The sequence below is a fragment of the Neopelma chrysocephalum genome, unplaced genomic scaffold (genome assembly GCF_003984885.1).
Source record: "Neopelma chrysocephalum unplaced genomic scaffold, ASM398488v2 Primary Assembly neopelma1_23, whole genome shotgun sequence".
In the NCBI taxonomy this organism is placed as follows: Eukaryota; Metazoa; Chordata; class Aves; order Passeriformes; family Pipridae; genus Neopelma; species Neopelma chrysocephalum.
Window position 1 is genome coordinate 24853796 of NW_020897691.1, and position 20219 is coordinate 24874014.

Consider the following 20219-nt stretch of genomic DNA (forward strand, 5'->3'; position numbering starts at 1 on the left):
TCAGCTGGGGCCCCAACCTCTTGTGCTCCCCCAGGTTACATGCAGAGAAGACCTTAGGACTGTGTAAGCACTGCTCAGTCTTAGCTAAAATGGGAATTGCATGTGTGTTTATCAACACTCTTTTTCATCACAAATCCCAAACAGAACACCAAACAAACTGCTATAAATAAAATTAACCCTATCTCAGCCAAAACCAGTAGAGAAGGCATCCAAACATTGTGGCTGCACAAGATCACCACAATCTATTGAGTATAAATGGAAATAGAAGAAGAAATTTTTAGTGTATAGATCAACAACTCTGTGGCAAGCTAGTCTAGCCAAGATGTAACCAATATTTATTCTCTGCAGAATTGAGGGCCTTCCACACACAGATTGCTGGTGACCTTCATCTATAGCTGGAAGACAGTACTCCTTTTTCTTAATAACCTACAACATTAGCCAGCTTTGTGCACAGCCCAGCTCAGAAAGTTCCAGAAATAACTTTTTCCTCTAGTGTCCTATTACCTAAAGGTGGCACTTTCCCAAAGCGCCTCCTTGCTTTCTATTTACAGAGAACCTTCTCTAGCAGAGGGACTGTAATGAAGTCCCAGGTTACTTTGTCTCATTAGCTCTAATCGCAGACAGCACAAAGCTTTTTCTCACTGTGAGGGGGATGGACAAATGAGATATGTTAATGAGGCCACAGGGACTCTATTTGAACCAAAAACATGGATAAATAAGGACAGCACAAGAAAAATGCCTCTTGCTGCTGTCCAATCAGATTATGAGTTAGGTCTGGTGAAACAGAATACACCATACTGGGATTTCAAAGTATCATAATGCAAATGATGCGCAAATGGTATTGTTAAATTCCTTATCAACACATTTAATTAGTGATCTTATTAAACAATTCCCAGCTGGCTACCTTTTGCAAAAAGAATTATTCCCCCATGGGTGATTTCATATGTCTTAACTTCCCCGAAAACTTGTGCAAAGCAATTACTCCAGCATGATGAAAGTCTCTGATTCACCAGTCACCTTCCATCCGTTCATTTTGCCACCAGTGAGCACCTTTTGCAATGTCACCTTCCTCTCATGCTTTGTACAAAACTGACAGCAAATTTCAGAGTCCTAAACTGCTGCCTGTATCCTGCCTTAGTCCCTGTAGCTCATGTTTTGGTGGACTACGTCATGCATGGTGGTGCCACCTGTGTCCAAATCTCATAGCCTCTCAGGTACCAGATGCAGGAGGACAGGGAAAGAGGAGGAACACCAAGAAAGTCCCTTCTAGAAACCTCACAGAGAAATCATCCCTCTAAAATGGGAGTATTTTAAACTGCTAGATTAAAAAAAATACATTAGTGCAGTGTTCAAATGGAAAAATTGAGCTCTCAAAATCTATAAGTATTGCAAAGTGTATGGCTTTCTTTAAATCATTAACTCATCTATGTCATGCACACTGTGCACTCTCTGTCCTCCAGAATGCATTAATACCCATTCAACAAGGGGGATAATACTAGATACAGTCAAACATAAGACTCAATGTTCTGCAAAAGTCTTCTGCAGATTTTCTGCTCATCTTCATTATCTACTACTTCCACACTATTGCGTTGAAAGACTTGATTTGGAAAAAGACTATGTCTACCTGTAAGCACTTTTTGACTAATCTGTTTCCATTAGACAAATTATAAAGTTTATAAACTTCTATGATGAAATGACTGGCCTGATAGACAAGAGGAGAGCAGTGGTTATTGTCTACCTAGACTTCAGTAGGGCTTTTAACACTGTCTCTCCTAAGATTTTCACAAGGAAGGTAATGAAGTATGGGGCTGGATGAGAAGACCATGAAGTGGATTGAAAATGGGCTGAATGGATTAGATTGAAAACTGGTCAGGCCCCTAGGGTGCTGACCTTTGGCAAAAAGTCTAGTTGGAGGCCAGCAACTAGTGGTGTGCCCTAAGGGTCAATACTCAGTCCAATCCTCTTCAACACCTTCATTAATAATTGGATGATGGGGCAGAATGTACCCTTTCAACTTCAACCATTCCATGATTCTGTGATTCTATGATATTTAATTCCATTAATATTTACTGAGTCTTGCATAATTTTACATGGTCTTGCATAACCAGCTACATTTGATTTTTCTACTTTGTAGGGTTTTTAATAAGATCTTTTCCTCTTCATGCTGCCACCTTAAATCCAACCAGTTGCATGGGTAATTGAAAATGTTTCTATGAAATGATTATGCAACAGAATTTGTAAAACAGATTAATTTCCTAAGAGACCCAATCCACAGCATAACTTAGACAATGAGAACTCCACAGCCCACTTCTAGATGTCTTGACTTCTTATTTCCCATAGGTATAGGAAAAGTCATTTTCCTCCAACACCGAGTACTCATAGCATATTGACTAAAAGGTATCTGTCAGTTAGAGAGGGATTGCTGAAAAGAGAGTGCATCCTATACCCTTTGGACTTTCTCAGTTACCAACAGGATCAAACAATTCATTGAGTAAGCTTGAGTTTGTCTTTTACTCTCTATTGTTGTTTTATCGAAGGAAGCCCAGAGTAATAAAAGCAGTTATTAATAAGTGACCAAATAGTTCTCTTCAATCAATATCTAAGCCCAACATGGAAATGATGAGGTGCAACATGACTTGTCACATGACTAAGTCACCAAAAGAGCTCCCGTATATGTGAGAGTAGATAATTAATAGAACAAATAAAAATAGTGGTGTTGGCAATGCAGGCACTTGGCTTTGTTTATCTCCAGTTGATGTAAACCCCTAAATTGCATACATATGTTTAGCTCAAAATCTACTGGGAATTAAATGTAATGTCATATATACATACATACAAAGAAAAATGAATTCCCACCTTTCATGAATCAGAGCCAGGTTACAGAGGGGATCTGCCTGTTACCAAGTTTGCAATTCTGCAGGACAATAACAGAAAAGAAAAATATCTACTTAGAGAATTTATTTATGGTACAATTCAAAGAGATGCAGGGAGGATTAGCCTATAAAACTGACTGCCAAGATCTGTTTTTAATATTTTGATGCACAATCTTTGTATTTTCCTCATTCTCGGGTGATACCTACCGGAAAAAAGATCAGTAGACTTAGCTGCTTCCCATGTTCCTTTTAAATGGGTAAAATTGCTGTGGAGAAGAGTATCTCTTTCTGCTCTTATTTCTAAATTTGCTGTTAGTCCAAAACAAATTATCAGGAAAAGAGGTGGAAGAAATGGGTCTGGTTCTTCCCAAATAAAGGAAGAGAATTTTTGCCCCTTGAAACTGTTCACTAGTGTATTCATTTATAACTACTGCACCTGGACCACAGTGCAGTACAGGAGATAAGCCTCAGCCTGCTTCCATACCCATTTTGCTGGTGGAATTATAATGATAGAAAACAAGTGTCTATGTAGGGAAAGAAAAGAATATTGCTTATCATACCAATTTTACAACTGATTTCCATGAGATGTGTTCATTGCTAGTACTTTATAATGCACAGCAGGTGAGTTTATCATCATAAATAGCTTGGAAAGTGGGGGTTTAGCAACTGATTTGTGTCTCTTAAGATGATCATTTGGGTGAGTAGCTCATTAACTGAAATCTTCAAGAAAGCTAAAGTATGACAGTTTGCATAGCATTTCTCCTATAGGAAAAATATCAATATTCTAAGATTAAGGAGACATATAAATGTTACATAATATTTTCAGATTGAAGTTACTTGAGAGGTTTCTTTGTCCATGCATGTTTTTCTTCTATCGATTTAAATTTACTAATATTACAATTTGTATAAAATACAAGAACGACATTTTACAAAATGCTCCAGATACAAAATAAGATTTATATTGTCATATAATTTATTGATTTAAAAGGTAATTAAGTTTACTTTCAACTGCTTTATTTTAAATATTACTTGCAATTAATTTTATAATGGCTTCCAGTTACTAGATTTCAGGTACCATTTCATACTCTGAGTTTGGAAATAGATCTTGTCCAGAGAGCTTTAGGTCAGCAGGAGTACGAGAAGTACTATATCTATTCATAACTGCAGTCTTCATTCTCACCATCTTAGGGAATCTGGCCATAATCATTTCCATCTCGTATTTCAAGCAGTTTCATTCTCCAGTCAGTTTCCTCATCTTATCCATGGCCGGCACAGATTTCCTGCTGGGCTTTGCCATTATGCCTTACAGCATGGTGAGGTCTGTAGAGAAATGCTGGTTTTTTGGGATTATATTCTGCAATGTTCATTACAGTTTTGACTTGATGCTCTGTTTAGCTTCCGTTTTCCATCTTTGTTCCATTGCCGTGGATCAGTTTTATGCAATCTGCCACCCTCTGCATTACACCAGCACCATGACTGTCACAGCCATAAAACAAATTGTAGCAGTCTGCTGGTCAGTGCCTGCTGCTTTTGCTTTTGGTGTGGTTTTCTCAGAAGTTTATGCTTCTGGAATTGAGGGCTATGAAAAGCTAGTTAAATGCTCGTGCCCTATTGTGTTCAACAAACTGTGGGGGGCTTTTTTATTTACAGTTGGTTTCTTTGCTCCTGCTTGCATTATGATAGGAATTTATGTTAAAATTTTTACAGTCTCCCAAAGGCAAACATGGGAGTTGAGCCAGACACACAGGCACTCAAAAATTGATAAGAAAAATGAGCTTTCTAAGAATAAAGATAGGAAAGCTGCTAAGACTTTGAGAATTGTTATGCTGGGTTTCTTAATATGTTGGTTTCCTTGGTTTTTTGTAATCTTAATTGATCAATTTTTAAATTTCTCTGTTCCTGTATCTCTGTTGGATTCTGTAAACTGGCTTGGGTATTTAAATTCTTTCTGCAATCCATTAAGATATGGATTTTTTTATCCATGGTTTCAGAAAATATTTAAATATATCTTAAAAGGCAAAATATTTAACCAACATTTTCGTACAATAAAACTTTTATCTGAAGATCAGTCACAGTAACAGATTCTATTAGTGACAGTAGCTCTAGAAATGAAGGAACAGTGGCTTACTGTAAAATTCTCTCTAATAAATCAGTTATGATCTCTAACCTATCAGTTCTGTTGAATTTTTTCTAATAAATCTAAGACTAATTTTATATGATATTTATTTATCACTTGTTTTCACTCTTAATGCCTTGATAGTGTTTCAGAAGTATGAGTCTTTCTAGAAACCCTTAATGCATTGATTTGGTTTTTTTAAATTTTTTATTTACATGCAGCCCATAAACTCATTATTTCACTTCATCTTGTATGATGTATGCACTCAGCTAATCTTTCTTAGGGTTCACCATTAATAATCCTTAACTGAATACATCGAGGCTCATATTGGTCTTTGTCACTCCTTTGTAAAGGGAGCAGATGTATAGAGTTTACTGTTATTCCCAATCAAATAGAATGGGAGTGTAATTTTGGCTTGAAGTTGGCCTTTTCCTGAAAATAATAGAATCAGGTTTTCAGCCCTTATTTCTTGTGTGCTTCATACTTGGGAAGGAGTACGCAGGAACAAGAGTATGGCTCATACTCAAGTATGTTCTTGTCCTGTCTTTGCTTATATGTCAGGCTCCACATGTTATAAAATATGCTTGCTGACATCCCACCACACTGTCACACTGAACTGGAACATCTGATTGAGGTCCTTGCCATGCTGAGCTCCCTCTGAAGTCAGAAAGAGGCATTGTTAGCATTCACGTTAGTTACCTGCTTAAAATAAGTTTGACTGAGTTGTCGTTACTGAATGCAGCCACTGCAATCTTTTTATTGTGAATTGTACCTCTGATTTACCTTTTGCAGTATGCATACAGTGTGTACTCTACCCTTATCAAACTGTGACTACCACAAAGCTATCCACGTTTACCCACTTCTTGACTTATCACATCTATACTAGCATGCCATGCCAGTGATAGCAGTTTGTTTTCTTTGCTGAGAACTTTTTTGTGGATCTGTAACACATACTATTTTGGATTTGGAGAATTCCAATTGCACACCAACTCTGAAACACTTAAGACAGCAAGGAGCTGGAAAGTCACAGACTTATCTGAGGTGTTGCGTAAGGCTCTCACCTTTCACAATAGAAACATAAACCCAAAGACTTTAAGTTGACACAAGTACTTTCTCTGTGCACGAGCATCATTAGCTGAACAGACAGATCAGGGCTGGATGCAACAAAGTCTTTAGGCACCTAGAATTTGAATAATACACTGCCCCATACCATTGCTTAATGCATGTCGAGGGAGACCCCTGGATTAAACAGGAGGGCAGCAGGAGCAGTGCTCAGGGAGAGCAAGAAAACTGAGCAGCAGGTTGCTTGCAGCCAGTGACTCAGCTCTAGAGAGCTGGACCTCAACATAGCCTAGCCCTGACTTTTAGAGCCTGTACTGTTGCCTCAGGTTTTTCTAGACTTAATCTGCAGTGCTTTCCTGAGGACCAGCTCTCTGGACACTGGTGAAGCAGAAGAGCAACTTTTGCATACATTTTACATGACAGCTTAGTGGCCAGGGTACCATCTGGGATGTCACCAGGAACTCTTGGTTCTCCTTTTGGAGCTGAGCCATATGAAATACACAGTGTTTGAGGATAGTACAGAGAGCCCGCAGTATGTCAGCAACGGCAGGGAGAGGGGAGCTCCATGATCCCATTTATGCAGCAGAGATGGTGTCCCTGCTAGCTGTGCCAGATCATGCCCGCATGAAGCTCAGTGTGGCTTCTTCAGAGAAACTTGATTGGAATTAGATCTAGTTGTATCTAGATCTAGTTAAAACTGGTCCATGGCGGGTTTTTATTGAAAGGTAACAAATAATATATGTCCCTGACATCCTTCCAGTAGTGAAACCATGAGTCAAATGATGGACCACAAAAAATTATATAGAGCACTAGCCTTAGAGAAAACTATAGATCCTTTATAAGTGTCTTCACAAAGTTTGCTGCCAGCAATATTTGCCACAGTTCTCAACTATTTTGCAGAGTTTAAATCCCTTCTGTTAGTTACACAAGAACGTGTTGCGTTAATGTTAGGTGTCTGAGTCTCTAAATACACATTCAGGTATTTCTGAAAACTCTTCTAAGTATTAGATGTCTAGCTGGTGACACGCAATGCAACTGGAGATCTTTTAAGTAATAATTAAATTACCTCATTAACATGCAGCATAAATCATTCAGAGTCAACCCAATACATTACATTCTCCTATAAGAACAACATTTCTCTCAGACAGCACATCTTCAGAAAACAATTTGGAGATATTCGTGAGGCTTCAATGTATCATGTCCTGTGTGTTCAGTGTGTGTTCTTGGATGTTAAACGAGTATCTAGTCAGTCTTCCTACCCAACCTGCAGCTTGCTAGTAGGTCTTCAGTAGTTCTTCTGGCCAAAGGGTCTTGCAGATGTGTCAGCTGGTGTAATATGGCTACTGAGCGACTTAGTGGCATGCCATGCTGTTCTACCTGCTGTAAAACTTGATGCTAGTGCTAAACTTGGTGCTAAAAAAACCCACTGCTTGGCACAAAACCTAGGGAATCAGAATAAAAGGGAATTTTTTTGTGGACCACATGTGCTGGTGTCAGGAGAACCTAACATTCAGTTCAACGGGGTACACCACTTACGTTCGGTTGCAAGTACTACAGATCTCTTAATTTCTTCCTCTCTTTTATATCAAGGTAAGTTTGTGTTGGGGTTTTTTTTCTAAAACACACGCCTATGCATCAATCTATTTTTTCACCCTACACAGTGAAATGTTTTGAAAGGAATTCTGGTCTATGTCAAATCCAGATGATGTTTTTATTTGTCAGGGAAGCAGTAGAAGGGTTAGGATTTCTTGTATCTTCTATTGCTGTGAATTATTCTAGCAAGAGCTAGTGTTGCTCTTGGAGGATATATTTCCAGTTCTGGCTTCAGGAGGGAGTTCAAGCTTTCACATCCAGGCAAGCCCCTCAGTCTGAGAGCACCTCCACGGCCCTTTTCCTTTCTGAAACATTCCAGATTGAACACGTAGGACAGCAAAACATGCTTTAGAGCATTCCAGCTGGGAAATCCACACTCAGCCTCTCTCTTGCAACACCTTGAACACCTACATTCAGATCTGTCTTCAAAGCCAGTGATTTTTATTTTAAAAAGTGTTTTATTTTTACTCTTAAATGGTTTGCAGCTCAGGAACTCGCCGGCATATCTGCAGTGCCTGCTTGTGGTCAGAATAGTTAAATTCACTATTTTTTCTTTTAATCTTTTCTGTCACAGACTAAACATTGAGAAAGGATTTCCTACCCTCTTGTGGAGTCCACAGGCAAAAGCAGCTTTAACAAAAAAGTCAACAATATATTAAATTAAGACAGGGGTAAAAAAAAAAAAAAGTTTGTGTTGCAGAAACAACAGCTGAAAACTTTGAGAAATAGATTTTTTAAATTTTGCGAGTTCTCTGTTGATTTTTATTTTACACCTTAATACTGTGGAGGACTTAAAAGTATTTAGCATGAAGTTCCAAAATTAGTCCTTCAAGATTTAAATTAAAAACTTTGGTTTAAGGGCATTAACTTTTCTATTCAAAATTAAAATATGTCAAAGAACTCAGATAAGTTCAGGCAAATTAATGCTCAATAGCCAGCATACATTTTACAATTATTGTAATAATTTACAATAATGTTTTTTGACAAAAAAAGGACAACATTTTAATCAGCTTCAATTAAAATTAGGTAAATGAAAGTATTTTTACAAGAAACTCCTGACAAAAGGCTATATACAGTAGTAACAGGAACATATTAAAGTAATCAAATTATCTTCCCTCTGGATGAGCTGCATGTCTGCCTTCATGACTGCAGCAGCAACAAAGCATCGATGAAGCATTACAGAGAACACTGACATAGAAAAGGATGTGCAGCGTCTCAAAAGACAGCCATGAATCTTTTTATCTATATACAAACCAAGAACATTCCAGTTTTTCTTGTAAGAAAGGAGGAATGTTTTCACTTTCATTTTAAATTCCACATTTCCACCAAAATGCAGAATGGAGAAAAAAGAACACTCAAAGCAGCTTTGGATTTTAATAAAGAAAGGATACTTAAACATATAGAAAAAAAAGCAATCTGGTAGTGCTTTGCGGTGCAGACTAGACCAAGATGAAGAGGCAGAGGAAGGGAGCCTTCTGAGGCAAGAAGGGATATAAAAACAGGCAAATTTTTTTTTCACTCTGATTTGGCACAGCCTTCTCTTGCTCCATGCCAGCAAACAGAGGCTGTCACTGCAGCAGGTTGCAGACAATGCCAGTTGGGAGGGAGGCTGCTGGTCTCAGTCACCAGTCCCCATCAGAATTGTCCCCCACCCCGTGCTTGGGATCCTGCCCTCAGACGCTTTAATTTCAGAGCCTGTGCTGTCACTGAAGTGCACTGACACTTCAGGTACCTGACATCAGCAGAGCTAAGAGCCAGATTTTGTTCCCTCATCCTTCAGATCAGATGTTGAGTGACAGAAGTGACTGTCACAGCACTTGTGACTGTCACATTTGTCTCTAGATCTGATGTAACACTGTAATCATGATGGTTTAAAAGCACTTCTGAAGACATAAAGATATGGTTTAAATAAATCAGAAGAGGCAAGGTTTGACTCAAAGAAAGTATTGTGTACTGAAAGACATCCTTTTCCCAAGAAAAGTCTCCCCAACAGATCTTGTTCTTCTATGTTTAAGTAATTTTGTTTTATCTGATTTTCTTCCCCAGGACTGACTCTTGCAATACTTTTGTGAATATCTCAAGTTGCCAAATCATAACTTCATGCAGCTCTGGAGTTCACAGCTGGTGTAATGTTGGCTTGATTTTGTTAAGATTTCAGTGCCTAGAAATGCAAGGCGTGGGCTTTGCCCCTGTGCTATGTGCATGGGTAGAACCATTCTGTCCAAAATGGGGGGAAATATGTCTGTGAGTGGTTTCATCCGGCATCTGCAGATACCCACTCTCCCACCAAGTTTCTGGTCTACTTCGTGGTCAAAACTGACTTTTCCTCAGTGTTGCTATGGCCCACGTCACAGCCAGCTCTGTTAAATTATGCTGGTAGCTTGGGGCTCTCCTTCAAACCCTACACATCTTGTCATGCAGTTGTGTGTAGCACCTCACCTTCCTGTTGGATTTCTCTCTCTTGATTGTAATTATACCATCTTTGACCAATTGCATTAGATCACCAAAATTACCATCCTTATGAAAGAAGTAATTTTCTTAGATGGCTCATGAATTTTATTCTTGTTCGCATCTCACATGGTATTCTCGTTGTTAAATACTAACTGGTTTGTTTAATTTTGGTTTGCTTTTTTTGTTGCTGTTGTTGGTTCTTTGGTTGGTTTTGTTGTTCTTGACTGCCTTTCTCCATTAGTTGATATTTTTACCAGCTTCTCAGCACCTAAGGACTTGTGCAATGCTGCCTTCAGGATGGATTATTTCAGCTCTGCCTGCAGACCTATAATTTATGCTTTGTTTTATCATTTGATTCAAGAAAACCTTTGAAAATGGTCATTACAGGTGCAATATTCAGACTGCTATTTTCAGTGTACTCTAGTGCCATCCTGTAAAAACTTGGTTACGTAGTCATATTTGTTATACATTAATTAGCAACTCCTGGAATTACTTTCAGAAAACTTTGCAAATAATTATATAGGTTCTTTTATCTTTTCAGTATTTGCATATACTGTCACATACAGTAACAGGTAACCTATGAGTGTACTTATATACAGCAAAATATTACAATATCCCAAGAAATGTGCCATATTCTAGGAAATGACAACTGACAACACATACAGGATACATTATGCAGATTCTCTGCTGTGTGTACAGAGTCACAAGCTACATGGCCATGACACTGAAGAACCATTGTGTCCAAGAGCCAGTGGGCACACTCATGTTTAAGTTGCATGAGGTAATTATTTAGATATCATTATCTGAAAATTAGCACCCTCGTTACCCCAATCTGTTAACCAAACTTTCCAAATGAACCAGGAGATCAGAATGGAGCCAAAAATTTTTCCAGCTGAAAATACTCCATCATCTTTATCTACTCACAGGACTCCAGACATGGCACTGGGAAACTAGCCTCAGCCTGTTGTTATAAAGGTAATTTTTCATTCTGTAGCTGAAAAAATTTTTAAATGTGAGTTGATTTAGGGTATGATGGTGTGGTCTCTGAACAACTACCTGTTTCTCCATGTGCTGCACTGCACTGCTTATGAAAATTAGTTATTATCTGGGGAGGTGGGTACATTCCCTCAGAGGAATTAAAAGTTAGATATTTTAAAAGGTGACTACCAAATATAAATAAAAAACCCTATCATGTTTGTCAAAGGTTTCATAGGCAAAACTTCAATTCTGTCTTCCCAGTGGTTACTGCACAGTCAGGAAAGTGGTTACTTTCCCACAGGCAGGACACCAAAGTGATAGTTGGGTGCTGCCAGGCAGCTCCTCTAGTGTGTGAGTACAGAAGGAAGATGATCCTATTTGGTGATGCAGGACATTTCAGTGCATCTGGCTTTTCTAATATTATGGGCTGATAATTTTTTTTATCAGCCCATAATAATATTGACAGTGATTTTTATTTCTTTTTGTGACAATTTAGCAGAAATCAATATCTCATTCAAGTAACAGTACCAGTAGTGAAACATTGTCCAGTCAGGGAGAAAGAAAACATCTTTTCTACAGAGTTCGAAAGTGATATTTGATGTCCATGGACACTTTATTATGAGATTAATAATTGCAAATTTGTCATAAATGAAAAAAATGAGACAGTAAAAGGATAACAAGATCAATAAATTGAAAGAAAAAGATTTCATTTTGTATTAGGACAATCCTAGATTGAAATAAATATCTGAGTTGTTAATTTCAAAGATAACATCTTTGAAAATATCTGAATTTATTCTTTTTATCAATTTTCTAAACTAAATTATCCTTTTTTAATTCTACTCTAATCCTTCAGCTGAGTAATTTGGACAAAGATGCTACAGATAGGGATGCCAGTGAGTTCTTTTCTCTCCATATTCACTTCCACTTTTAACATGGTTTAAGTTGCCACAGCTAACTTATGGAAGTATTGCTTCTAAAACCGATCATATAGGGGTGTCCTATATAAGTACTTGAACGGACGAACACAAACTAATGCAATTAAAAGCAGGGAAACATAAAAGCAGAAGTTACATAAAAGTAGGATGCAGCAGGTAGAAGAATTTCTTGTGAGTGCTTTGGACTAGAATTTTCCATAGTTACAAAGATTCGGGTCAAATGTTGCTTTTTGTGCAAGAATTATGAAGAAAAAAATACATACCACACCCTGTGGAGACCCCCTGTCTCAGAGGTGGGGTGTGCTACACTTAGCAGAATTTTAAACAGAGCTGAGTGAATATTTACTCTCCAAACATTCCCACCACTCTACAGTAATGATAAAACACTCATATACAATACAGCAACTTCTTCAGAAATGATCACTTCTCACTACTACAAGAGAGGGCAAAAGCCTGCCCTATAGGCTATATGGCTGTAATACACATGATGGAAGATTTGGGATTTGGGCGCGCTAGCTCTGTGTGGGTCATTTTAGTAAGCCCACAGCCTTCTCATACTATTATATTCTATTTAAAGATCCCAGTCTGACTCTTTTGGAACCTGTGAGGAAAAAATGCACAGCAAAGGGGCACTGATGATGGCCCTTTTAGAAAATCAATAATCCTTTGAAACTGTCTTATTCTATTTTAAGGAACTCAGACTCAAAGGTTACTTAGATATATTTAGATCTTAGAAGTTATGTGCAGGAGTTTTAATAAAAAAAGACATTGGCTATGCATGACTTCACTGCAATTTGAACCATATCAGATAGCACACTTATCCTGTTTTTCTGTATGTTTTCCTGTGGATTACTGGGCTGCATAGTACGTTCAATGAAACTTCAGTTTGAGACTGTATCCACCAGTTTTGTCTGAAGAAGGGAGAGTAAAGACAAGGAACATCTTGAGTATGACAAGCATTTTTTAATTTTGTGGTTGCATTCTACATGTTAAAAAGCTCTTCTTGTTCCAAAGCATATGGATGTAAATTAATTGAGCCTTTTTCTTAATCATGAACTGATCTCTTTTTTCATGACCAGATGAGAAGAGAGGGGAAAAAATACAAAGTGAATCCAACAAATAATGTGTGCAGAGCTGGAGTCTGGGGTTGGGGGAAGGGGGTAATGGGATCTGGGCAGGCTGGCATCAGCAAGTCAGGATGATAAACAACATGAGTAGGAGTATTGGTTCTCAGCAACACATAGAGGCATCCAAGAGCGAAAGGAAAGCAGCAAAGACTCTTTGGGTAGATGTAAGAGTCCATCCTTTGTGTTGGTTGCCCTTTTCTATTGACACCATCGCAGACAGACTTCTGGATTTCATTACCCCTTCAGCTCTGTTTGGTCCTAATTCGGTTTGCTTACTTCAGTTTGATCTGCAATCCCGTATATTGTGCATTTATGTATTTTCCTACCATTGGTTCAGGAAAGCTGTGAAACTTGTTTTAACTTGTTGGATTTTTCTTAAAATCTTTGTTCAGCAGCAAGCTGCATGGTAAAATTTTGTACTATTTATAAGGGAGTTATTTTCTACCTCACTATTATGAGCATTTTATCAGGAAAAAAAATAAATTGTAGTAACTCTATACAAACTTAACAAACATACAAATAAAATTCTAATAATTAGGTCTTCTTTTTCTGTTAATGTTGGGTAAACCTATAATCAGGTTTTGATTCCTTAAGGTCCTTTTAGTTTTTTGATTTTTCTAATTTTTATAAGTTTTATAAGTAGTTATATAGTAGAAATAGATTTAGAAGCAGCAGCATTTCATTCCTTTACCCTTAACACAGAAGCTACATAGATTACCAACCCTCTAACCACATTCTATGCTCCCCATATCAATTCTACCCCTGGATTCCATTAGAACATGTTTAGTCTCACTCTAAGATAGGCCTGTTCTGTTTGGAGAATACTTGTATTTTAGCCTAAACCGCAGAACACGATTAGAAACTGAGTGACTGTGTACACTTTGTGCTCTGAAGAAGATGAAGATTGATGAAGAGGTGGTCTCAAAAGACCCCAGCCCCAATTCCCAAGAGGTGGATCGAGGGCAAAAGCCAGAGGGTGGAAAAGTCTCGGATTGGACAGGCAGTATTACAAATTGTAACATCTGTAACAGCGTGGGGTGTGGGTCTTGAACTTTATGCCTAGGTACAAATTAAATCCTTTCCTTATCTCACCTTCAAAACTGAATTGTCTCAGAGTTTTTTTCTCCCTGAATTTTCTTTTAGGCAACAGTTTGAAAGTTGTTCAAATCTTTAATGCCTCTTAAAAAAAAGTAATTCTGTTGCATAGTCATCTGCATATTTTCTGAGTGACAAACACTAGAAAAACAGCTACAGGAAGTGTGCAGCTAAGAGCAAGAGACTAGCAGATGCCCTTCAGCCTACTAAAAAGAGTGGTCAGTTTTTCGCTACGTGCAGCAGGCAATTGGATCAGGCCCTACATGTGTAAGAAATAGACAAAGCAATTGCACAGTAGATATTCTGTAGGAAATCAGTGCAATACAGTGATTGTTGTAGAAGCTACATATTTTAATATATGTAATAAACTAATGGTAAAACTCTTTTTCCTCTGTTTTATCTTATCATTATGTTTTTGTACAGCAAGAATGGTTTCTTTTGCTAGTACAAAATTAGCTACATCTGTGGGACATTGTAACTTGTTCAGACACGTGCTTATTTCAAATCCTTTGTGGTTTTGTCCTTAATGTTAAGACCCTGGTCAGAGGAAATATTGGTATTCAAAATAATTAAAGCTAAAATATATAACTGGAGGAAGGAGAAGAGAAGGAGAGCTTAAATGATATTTTCGGGGATGTCCTGAATACATAGTGATCATAAAATGTTGGTCATCTTAAACTGTGACATTTATGAAGTCTTATGCCTGGAGTTGGAGTGTAATTCAATCTCACTTCATTCTCTCACTGTCTGATGTACACCCAGGTTGCTATATTCATTGTTTCTTAAAACATAAGCCAAAGCTGCTTCTACTGTTCCTCTGTCTACTCATGCTGTAGCAGAAGGTAAAAACCTGATCCCCTATTGCATGCAGCTGTAGATTTTCTGTAATAAGGGTACCAAACCCAAGGCATCAGGCTAAAGACTGAACGGCAGAATAGGATTCTTATAAAAGTTCAGGCACCAAATTACCACAGAAACATATAGGAAAGCTGTGGTACGTGCTGGAAGACCTAGACTGTGGGATGAGTTTTGAGATTAAGACTCTTAAATTTAATATGTACAGGTAGGTGTTTATAATTATGGTAATTGTCTAAGTCCTGATTACAACTACAGCTGGAGTGGTTGTTTAAGCTCAGGCTGTAGTCAGGGCTATTCAGAGGATATGAATCATTTGCCTAATGCCACCTAAGGTGTCATAGGGAACTTGAGATATCTACGCAGAGAGCACCAATGAAGCAGTAGCTGAGAGCGAGGTGGGACCCATCTGGGCATCTTAAATGGTACTAGATGCTTATCTGTGGGGTACATAACAGAATTTTTGACATTTAGCCATGTAGAAATCTACAAGTCTCAAACTGAGTCTATCCTAGCAACATCTTGACATCTTCTATTGAGACCTTCTGCTCTGAACTCACTGCAGCCAAATCCATAGAGAAAGGGAACATCCACTGAGTTTCTAGTTGTTTTTTGAGATATTTTCTACCAGTCCTCAACTGATCACAGAGGGTATATGCCATGAATGCATTCAATTAGCCCCTTTTTTTTTTGAGTCCCACTGCATAATCTGTCCTTACTGTTTTCTTTTCTTCAGTGGAGGTGGATGAACCTTGGTCCCACAATGGGTGACCACTGTCTCTGCTGCTATATAAGAACTATGCCATAACATCTTGTGACTGTTTCTAGATCTCCTCTTTGGCTAAACAGCAGGGCAAATAATGGAGAGAGGGAAAAGCAGAACCCAGAGTACGATGTGCACAGTCACAATGGCAGAACATACAAGTGAGGAGGAAAAGCTGCTAAAATTCGGGAGTAGCTAAGTTCACTTTCCTAATTTTCTGACACCACATTTTGCAAATATCCTTAAACAACGTTTACCTCATCTTTGTAACTCCCCTTGTCCCCTTATCTTTGATGTCTGTCTCATTTACCTAGCCAAATTCTGTCAAGATCCCTTTGTGTGTTTTTTTTTTTATTCCACATTGTTTCAGAAATACATGAAGGTAATTATGAGTTGAAAATTAGGAGTTGGAGGAAGATTATGAGGAGCTGTAAAGTGAAAAAAATTAATTACTCAACAATGACCTCACTTTCCAAATGAAGATCTATTGGATTCTAACAGAGCTATGTGCTGACCTTAAAGTCCATATATTCTCTTACTTTTAATATTTTTTCTTCTCTAGGTTTGTATTTCTTTATCTGCATAAAATATTGCCATTTAATTTTATACCCTTTATAAATGTTTATTATTTCAAAATAGTCTGGTTGAATTTGGAGGGATTATGTATTTGCAGATACTACTTAAAGATTGGGCTTTGAAATAATAACATCAGCTCATTTCACTAATGCCTATAAAAGTATAATATGTCTTTGAAAATTAAACAGAAAAGCAAAGAAATATTTGAAAATAAGTTGTAGTAAACTTTTTTTTTTGAGGGGGGAAACATTATCAATATCAGGAACAGAATTTTTCTCTGTTTATTTAAAACATATGCTACTATGTTAATTACTGCTGCTGGAGAGCAAGTACCAGCCTAAATAACATGCAAATTGTCATTCCTTTTTTTTTCTTTTTTTTAACAAATAGGTTTTACAGGCCATTCTGCAATATAATGAACCCATAAAATTGTTCAGGCTAGAAAACCATCATCCATCATAATTACGTACAGGATTAGGTGTATTAGGAACCTAATCTCATTTCAAAGTCTGGAGTGGATGCTTTTATTAAATTATCAAACAGAGATGATGACAATAACAGGAATTGTTGCTGATGGTGGAATGCATCAGTAACCACTCGGGAAGCTCTGCCAGACAGTTTGACATCAGTATGAAATACTGGCAACATTGCTCTTCCTATCTAAAGCTAAAAGTGTGCAAGTGAAATGTGATGGCAGGGAATGAAATTGGCCCATAAGGTAAATTACACATGGCTTACGCACTTGCTCACACCTTGAAAAGAGGACAGTCATCAGGAATATGAGGCCAGGGTTGGGCTGCTTCCCCTTCATTTCATCATGCATCATGCAGGCATGGGGAGCTGCACGGAAATGAGTGCCTTATTTCTGCATCATTGGTGGCCCCAATTGCTTGTGCCACCCACGTTGCTGGGCCTGTGTGTCTGCTGGTTTGGGGCCAGGGCAGGAGAAGGAGGTGGGAGGCAGGAATACAGTCGGGAAGGTGGGGCAGATCTGGATACTGGGCCAGGAGGAAGGTGTGCTCTTTCAAAATAACACCATGCTGGTGCGGCTTAACTTCCAGCTCTTTCAGACATTATATACTGTACTGTGCATGGATTCTCAAACAGCACATGGTTGAAGTGACATCCCTTTCTTTTCAGTCTTACACACAATTACCAGAATATAATTGGCAGATACTCTGCCCTTCAGTCAGTAAATATCCAGAGCATCCTCCATGGTACACTGTGACTATGCATAGCAGGGTCTCAACATTTTCCCCTTTTTGTCCCCCAGAGCTTTCCCCATTTCATTTAATAATTTGAAATCTGATCATGCTCCATAAGAAACAGGAAAGATAAATGAATACATGATTCTGAACTCAATCCCCAGGTAAAGCTTGTGTGGGAAGTCTAGAGAGGTGCCAATGAAATGTATTTAGAGACAAAATGGTGTAGCAGCACTCCCTTTCAGGAACTCTGATGATAACACTTACAGATGGCTTCTTCACAAGGCCTGTCAATACACTGTTGCTAGCAGAAGAAACTGAAGGAATTTTCCTGTTTTATTTAGAAGTGTGAAACAGGGCATGTTCTCCCAGTCAATGGCTTTCCTACAGGAGTTAACAAAAATCTTCTGAGGGCATACCATGCTCTTAGCAGTATCTGATCAGTAAATCTGATCAATGGTCTAATAACCTTCATAATTATTTATGATTATATTAAAAAGCTATTTAAGTATTTTTACAGTACGAACAACATTTCAATGAAAAGTTTGTTTTATAATCCATTTTTCCCTCCCAGGTTGTAACATCATTGCTGTAACTGGTTACTTTAAATAATCATATCACAAAGATTTTTACTTATTTAATAATAAAAGGTGGATGCTGATGATAAGTGAGCTAACTGCAGGTGAGGACCAGCATTTCTTCATAAAACACCCAGTATTGCTAGGAAAGCATTTGGATACCTCCTTTCTATAGAATGAGAATGAACATTGATCAGTAATGATTGTGTATTACTTCCAAGCCTAAAAAAAAAATACTCAAGTGGTGATCTATAGATAAAGTATTCTCACTGATGAGGGGTCACTTCTAGAATAGGAAATACATTTTTGAAATCATATATAAAAGATGTACTATTCTCTGGAAAAAAGCTGACAGTGATCTCAGCTTAAGTTTTATAACACAAGAGTGATTGGACTCAATCAATGAAGTTTATATGACAAACATTTAGGATAATAATCAAGGTGAGGCATTAATTTGGAAGGGACTTGCATTATACTCTCATTAGTGCACCGTCTAGTGGGAGCATCTTGGATCAGCTTCGGTATGTCAACAGCATGGGGAAAACACCAGTCCAGATAGTAATGCTAAAATCATTGCTAAAAACCTATTAAAACTAGATTGACTATGTATACAGCATTCCTGCAACAAAAAGGCATATCAGAATGTTTTTTTCCCTAGTAACTTTAATTCATGAAAGTGAGAAAATGACATTTCAAGCATCGGTTAACATAAGAACTATTTGTAGGCATATGAGTCTCGCAGGTTAGGTCGTCTCTCCTTTCAGCATGCTTTCAGACCCACTGAGAATCACATAAATAGTCTTGTTTTTTCAGATCTTTAACTTCGCTCCATCGTGTTGGTAGTTTAATGGACTTTTCTATTATTATTTGATAAGGATGCCTATTAAGTTTTCCACTGCTCCAGCTATTTCTAAATCTTAGCAATCACCAAGATCTATGATGAAGCAGAAACAAACTCGCACTTCTCAAATTCTGCAGCTCTTCCCTAAGTGAGGCTAGGCTCTGCAGAGGCGGCATTCCCAGCAACCAGGTGCTGTGGGATGTTTGCTCTGTATTTAATGTGCACGGGGATATCCTCCAGATGAAGCAGCCCAGCCCCGGGGCTCTAGGGAGCATTTGGCCCTGACATTTTCGCTTTGAAGAAGTGGGGAGCATGAGGAAGCGCCCCAGCTGCCGTGCAGGTTGAGGTGAGCCTCGGGGCTCACCTGTCTCTCCTGCTCAGGTGGCTGCGTCAGGAGGAGCCCTGGTGCCGGGGCTGCTGCCCTCGCAGCCACGCGCGGTCTCCTCCTCTTCCTCCTCCCGAGCCCGGCCCTGGCAGCCGTGTGAACGCACCCTTCTTTCCTCGTGTTCCTGGCATCGCTTGCCCCCTCTCTCAGCCGCATATCATGTACCTCTGCATTTAAAGGCACCTTTAAATAGATCGACAGTTTCCCACTCACTTTCTTTGAAGTGTCCATTCCCATTTGGAGAAGAAATGACCCAAGCTGAAGGCGGAGCTGCAAAGCAGGGTCTTAACGTAGCAACTTCGTATTTTTCTCTGCAATATCGTTTCCTTGTTCATGTTTCCCCCTTACTTCCGGATGCAACAGCACCTATTCCCTAAATTACACTCTCCCCAATCCCTATCCCCATTTTTTCCACTCGCACAGGGCTGCCCCTCTCCCCCCGGACGCCCCCGGGCCCGCCAGCAACGGGGTCCCCCCGGAGGCCCGAACGGCGCCGCGCCCGCCCCTGCCCCGGCCCGCCCTGCTCTGGCACCGGCCGGACAGGGCCATACCTCCCTTCGCCGCCGCCGTCACGGCGGGGCGGGGCGGGCCGGGTCCTACCCGCCCCTCCACGCCCTGCAGCCGCCACCGCCCCCGCCGCGCCCCTGCGAGCGGGTTCGCCGGGGCCGGGTAAGAGCAGCCGGAGCCCCTTAGGGGTGCGGGGGGTGTTCGCTGTCCCCCCGCCCGCCGGGGAAAGGGGTGACCAGGGCGGTGTCCAGCCAGCCGGGAAGGGGCTGCCAGGCACGG

General features: G+C 39.2%; 2 protein-coding genes across 4 annotated transcripts in view; both read left to right on the forward strand.

The window, feature by feature from the left end:
• Positions 1-1174: 1174 nt before the first annotated feature.
• LOC113967729 (trace amine-associated receptor 2-like) lies at positions 1175-20106 on the forward strand. Its single transcript, XM_027683576.1, is given in 6 exon segments — positions 1175-1214; positions 4041-4602; positions 13206-13388; positions 13390-13435; positions 13438-13541; positions 19857-20106. Coding segments are annotated over 6 exon segments (1185 nt in total).
• Positions 19999-20219, forward strand: part of STX7 (syntaxin 7) — a 35100-nt gene continuing 34879 nt past the window's right edge. For 2 of the 3 annotated variants that reach the window (XR_003535470.1, XM_027690792.1), the window contains exon 1: positions 19999-20102. The gene's annotated coding sequence lies outside the window, so the exon portion shown is untranslated. The remainder of the gene's footprint in view (positions 20103-20219) is intronic. The other variant, XM_027690799.1, reaches the window with a different exon arrangement.